Source organism: Malurus melanocephalus, unplaced genomic scaffold (genome assembly GCF_030028575.1).
Source record: "Malurus melanocephalus ecotype Western Australia unplaced genomic scaffold, MMel_1.1 scaffold_133, whole genome shotgun sequence".
NCBI lineage: Eukaryota > Metazoa > Chordata > Aves > Passeriformes > Maluridae > Malurus > Malurus melanocephalus.
Genome location: NW_026623365.1, coordinates 961,436 through 967,386, shown reverse-complemented (window position 1 = coordinate 967,386; position 5,951 = coordinate 961,436). Strand labels below are relative to the sequence as shown.

At 37.3% G+C, this 5,951-nt stretch overlaps 1 protein-coding gene across 4 annotated transcripts in view; it reads left to right on the top strand.

The window, feature by feature from the left end:
- TENT4A (terminal nucleotidyltransferase 4A) overlaps positions 1-3,866 on the top strand; it is a 56,703-nt gene extending 52,837 nt beyond the window's left edge. For 2 of the 4 annotated variants that reach the window (XM_057370793.1, XM_057370796.1), the window contains one exon: positions 3,229-3,866. In XM_057370793.1, coding sequence (XP_057226776.1) covers positions 3,229-3,405 — 177 coding nt within the window. In that variant the 3' untranslated portion in view covers positions 3,406-3,866. Of the gene's footprint in view, positions 1-3,225 lie in introns of all 4 variants that reach the window. The other 2 variants (XM_057370792.1, XM_057370795.1) reach the window with 1 other exon arrangement.
- The last annotated feature ends 2,085 nt before the right edge of the window (positions 3,867-5,951 follow it).

The window sequence follows — 5,951 nt, the reverse complement described above, 5'->3', positions numbered from 1 at the left end:
CCCCACCCTCAGGCCTGTCTTAAATGTGAATTCTTTAGTTTCCTCTCCAGATCTAGCAGCTTTCTCAACACAGCTAAGAACCAARCCAATTCCATCATTTAGTTGTTGAATCAATAGCTCTACGATGGGAGAGGAGATTGTCYTATCTAGAGAAATTGATCCAAAGAAGTTGAAACTTCTAAATKGAAGATTTATCTGTTGTCTCATAGGTGAAGAGCTTCCTTTTTGGGTTATCTGATCTCTCTCTGGCCATCATCTGCTTACACCCATGTTATCTCTCAGTGATTGTGTCAGTCCTAGAGCATGTGTCCAAAAGTTTGTGCCCCAGAGAAAGCTGTTTGATACAGCCTCTTGAGATTTCCAGAAACATGAAGTAAATTTCTTTTGTCAAAGAACCTGAAAGAAGCTAAGTGAAAGATATTTGTTCCCTTTTAAATACTTAACTTACTGGAGGATGAGGAACTAAGATTCRGTTTTTGTAAAAAATGGAGCTCACCAGGAGAGCCCAGCAGGAGTCTGTGCTGGCTAATATCTGAAAAGCAATGGATGATGCCTGGTGAAGTTTGCTGGTGGTGTGAAGCACCTTTAGGGCTACCTGAGAACAGATGCAGAAGAACCTTTTAAGGTGATTAAAATCAGAAGGGAGAGAAATTACTCAAATTTTGTAGACAGTGGCGGGCCCTGGGCTTACAGTTTCTTGTAAAGATGATATCTTGATTTTGCAGAACACCAACAGTGAGTATAATTTTGCCTCTCCTTTTCCTCATCAGAGGAAACGTCAAAACACAAATGGAAGCAGAATAGGGAAAGATGTTAATGGTGATCTGACACATGAAATTGCTTCTATGTGAATAAAGAATCCTTGACAAGAAAAGGATTGAGGTATATCTAGGTTTGTGTTGTCATGAGCAGTATATGAAAAAGAGAGCAGAATGACAATAAATTATTTACTCCAAGAGCTGATAGATCATCCCATAGTAGGCTCAAATTAAATTTGCTGCTAATTTAAGCTGTGAAATGCAATAGCACAGGATACAGGATACTAAATGATGGTTTCAAAAAACCAAACAAGCTAGTGAACAAAATCTAGTTGAGAGCTAGTAAATATAAAGGTATCWTCTCTGACTGAAGTGGTCCCTGAGTCAACTCCCTTAAGCGCCTCTCAGTTAATGAGTCATAAGGCTGATGGATTCAGATCCTGCTCCAATTAATTGAGATTCTTTATCTTGATGACCTAAACACAATGCAGGTTTCATCACAAGCTAGAGTTCACATTCTGGCTAGGTTATTAGTCATTGTTTAAGAGTTTACCTTTTGAGAAAACAAGGGGTAGGACATCTTTTAGGATACAGGTAGTTGCATTTAATTGTCATACTTGCTGTGCTGATCCTGGGGTCACCTGCCCAGGTCCCCCAGTGTTTTATTTTGGTGAACCCTCTCTCATATTGAGGAACAAGTTGCCAAATTTTTCACATTTTCAGCTGAAGTGGATGGATAGGCTTCCTTGGAAGTTTGTATGCTCACTAATCAGGCTTTTTTTTCTGTTTGTTCAGTTGTAATACTAAAGTTTTCTTGTCTTTTTTCAGCATATAGTTTAGGGTAACTGTGGTGACCAGCTGCTTTTAGTGTTTTGACCATTATAGGGTCGTTTTTAGTATTTCGATGTAAYTTCAAATGACATATATAGTTCAGCCAGATACGTACTTACTCAATTAGAAAACTTTGCATGAGAATGTGACAAGATGGTGTGTTTGCTTGAAGAATCACTTGCCAAAAATATAAAACATTCTAATTTTTTTTTAGTTTCATGTTATTGACTTTCATAAATAGCTTCTAGTAGATGTTTTAGCAACATACATAAATAAATTATGTTTGGGAAATTGTGTTAAGAATGAAAAATTCTCAGCTTGCATTTCYTTTTTCTGTTTGTCCTTGAATTATTTTGCCASTGGTAGTATGAGGATAACATTTAGTGTGCCAGAAGTTGGTTAGGTTGCTGTAGGACACTGTACAAATTAAAAAACCTTTTCAGGGTTTTTTTGCCACCCTGCAGTTAACTGTGGTTGTTTGTCAACACTACTCTTCAGCAGTTTGTCTTTCTGGATGCTCAGTGTCTCTTTTAGTTAGTGTGACAGTGAAATGTTGCTTATGAAATTCGGCTCTCAATAACTGTTTTGTGCACRYAGTTGTAATGTGGCTTGGTGTTTTYATTTCTTTCTACTTCAAACTTGTTTGGAAATGTAARATATTAATTATCTGCACCTGCTTTAGTGTTGTAAGCAGTTGTCTCAAATGTTAGCTCTGTGTTTCTGTTTACCACTTAAGGTTAGAATTAGCTTTTATTACAGGCAGTCAGTTGTCTATTGAGTTATTGCTGCAGTCATCAGGAAAGGTTGCTTGCATTCATGTTATCAGTATTTAGGAAGTCTTTCAATTTCATATTCTGGAACTCTTGGACCTATTTTAAGTACATACATACTAAGCCAACTTACTGTATGCCTTTAAGTGATAGAGTAATGTTTGTAGTACCTTATGGTGTGGTAGGTTTACTCAGGCTGCCAATAAACTTTTTGGCCAGTTTTTGTTCTCAGTTACTGGAGATCCTCCAAAGAAAGTGTTGTGGTATATTTCTGATCCCTTAATTGTTGTGCCTTGGTCTGTTCATGAGATGCTGTCTAGGAGCTGTGTAACCTGATGGTCAGACCAGTAGGATTTACAAGCCATTCTCAGTTTTACCTGTCACTGACATGAGGTTATGGCAAAAGCAGACTTGTACTCCTTGTGCATCAACTCATGTGATCATGCCCTTGTATTTCTTCATGATATTTCTGAAAGATTTAAGTACCTCACTTGGTCATACTAGGATACTCCAAAAGAGGCACATCTGTCACAATTAGTGTTTAATGTGGAAGTTTTCTGGTTTTATAAGGGAGTTGTGCTGCGAGTGTTTTTCATGCTGAGATCCAAGGGTTTTAAYGATGCTTTGAAATCTATACCATTTCATTTGCAGAACATTTACTTCAGAAAACACTTTGTAAACCGTTAGTGCCTTGGGACTTGCGCAGCTACAATTAAAAAAGCATGAGAAGACCAGTTGCTTCAAGCAGTGTTTTGTGGAAGTGACTTACATATTGAGGAAATACAACTGATAATATGTATTTTGTTTGTTGTTTTTATGCCTAAATGAATACTTACCTTACTTATTTCTTTTTTTTTTTTTTTTAGCAGCACAGTGGAATGAAGTTTTCCATGAAAGGAGCTCATAACCAAGGCAGCAGCTACAGCCCCGTCAGCAGTGGAGGCATGAGGCAACCAGTTGGTAACCGTGGACATCACCAGTACAATCGTAATATATGGAGAAGGAAAAAACACAGAGACAGTTTGCCTATTAGTCTGAGCAGATAATGGCAGGTGCCAAAATGACCTTCCCTGTTCAGACAAACTGAGTGAGTGCCACTCGACTTGAGGGATGGAGACCAGCGTCCAGCACATCGTTTTACTGGTGTTGCCAAATATCTGCAGCTGACTTCTTTGCATGTTTCTTTGTGTGGTGGTTCAGTCCATCTTCAAGAAGTAGTTGTGCTTATCTGTGAAGCCTTATTAAATGTGGAAGTTTGTTTTCTGCCTTCCCACAATGGTTCATTCAGTGCCGAAGCAGCTCTGACAATAGAACTGCAAGGACATTTACAAATGCTGTAGCTTTTTTGCTGTGGCTATATCTGTTCCTTTTCTTTTATTTTAGAAGTGAAGGAAACTTCAGCCCCTTGGAATTCCTCTTTTTTTTTCCCTTCGTTTTTTTTCCTTTGCAGCAAATCAAGTTGGGAATTCATAAAAGTAACTTTGCTGCTCTACCATTTGGTTTTTTTTTGGTTTTTTTTTTTTTCCCAAAGCTCAGCTTTTTTCTTTGTAAATATTGGAAGTATGATTTGTGCAATAACTTGGAATTTTTAATTTAATTTCATATTATCACATAAGTTATATTTAAGGGGAAGAGGTTTTTTTATTTTACAGATCCTTTCCCAGGTTGCATTATCTAAGTTGGGGTCATAGTTTTGGCAGGTTGTCTGAGCAGTGTTAAAAACATGACATTTGGTAATATTTGAGGCTTCTTGATTCACAATGAAAGTGCGATTTGGCTTACAGTTTTAAGAATTTACTAAGCTCCAAAGCATTTTGACCCTGTGTTTTTTAGCTCATTGTCTGGCCTCTATCAGTCGTCTTCCTCTGACCAATGGGTTTTAATTTTCTTTAACTAGACAACAAATCCAACATTTGTAGTACCAGAAGTAAAACTTTTGAGAAGAATGGAGAAAAGGTTGGTTCAAGTCCTGATAGGAAATTACAAAGCTGAGAACTACAGGCTTGGATGCATTTCAGTAACATAACCTGTTAATGTTTGGGTTGAAACAGAGGTACCCGGCTTAAGGAATGTGGAGAAAGGAAATATGTTGATTCCATTAAGGAATCTGTATAGTAGTATGCATTAGTTCTGTTAAGAGCAAATATATAAAAAGTACTTCAGCTGCTCTAAGCATTACAAGAAGTATCTTTTAATGAGTTGCAGGAGAGCACAGCCCAGTGTTGTACACAGTATGAGTGGCTGGCACTTAATTTACAGATGCATACAGGTATACTATGCAAGTGTGTATTGCCATGACAAACACTGTCTTTAACTTTTTGAAAAATGTACATCCTGCCTAACCCTGAGTTTTTAAAGCACCACAGTTGTCCTGGGAGTAGGTCACATCTCATGCCCTCTGACTTCCCTTTTTTTAAGTGAGAGTTCTTAAGCTATACAGAAAACTACAGGTAAGTTGTGTAAGTCCACTAGCAGAGAAAGCTGAAGAATCCTGTTAACAAGACATCAATACTGTGTACAGATATAGAAGGATTTAAAACTGATATCTGAATATTGAAATGAGGTGTCAAGCATGAAGATTTTTCATACGCTGTATGCCTTTGAAGCAGAAGTAGTTCATGTTAGTACTGGATTTGTCAGACACAAACAGGTCCTTGAGGGGAGAGAGGGCAACATTCCAAAGTAGACTAGTGCATATCTGTTTGCAGAAAGTTTGTCTTAATGCTTCAGACTCATCACAATTAAAAAAAGAGTTCTAAAAATTGTGAGCTGATTCATGAATAATATCTAAGGGCTGTTACATGAGCCTGTACTGCTTAGTCTTCACACACTAGCAATATTGAGCATAACTACATTACAGAGCCTTCAGAGGCTCTAATTGGTGTCTTATATTAGCGTCCATTTTAAAGCAAAAYTCATTCGAATAGTGATATCATGTAACACTTCAGTCATGGTGAACCAAAAGAATTGGCCTGGCTATCACTGTGGTTATGTGCTACAGGTTTAAAAAATGTTTAAATTTTTTGTGTGGACAACTATGTGGAAGCTAAAATTGACATATTTTTATGTAAAGTTTTCTATTCTTTGATTTTTAATAAACTTTGGAGACCAGTCACTCTTCTGTACTTTTTTGTGGGAAACTTCATGGATGAAGTAACACTTGACCATGTCTTATTCTTKGATGTACACTTTGAATATCTACTTTAAATTGTTCATGCTGAGCACCTTCAGAATGAGGTTGGAAGGTGGATGGTGCCCTCAAATGTTGATGTGTTTCTAGAGGGAGTAATGAGTATGGATGTTGYTTTTTTAGTGGGTTTTATCACTTGATGAGGAGAAAACAAAGGAGGTGGATGTAGTTCCCATTGTATTCTCAAGAGGAGATCAACTAATTCCTTGGGATACCTTAACTTTTCATTAACTTTTTTTTCTAGGCCCTCCCTGTGGTTTCTAAATTCCTTTCAAAATCTTATGTGGGCTTCTTCTTCCTCAAACATTGGATGTGTGTTGTCTTCTTTCGTTGAGTTCTGTTGACCCTCAGAGGAGTCCGAAGCATCAGTAACTGACTCTTAATTCAAAATTTTTAAAAATT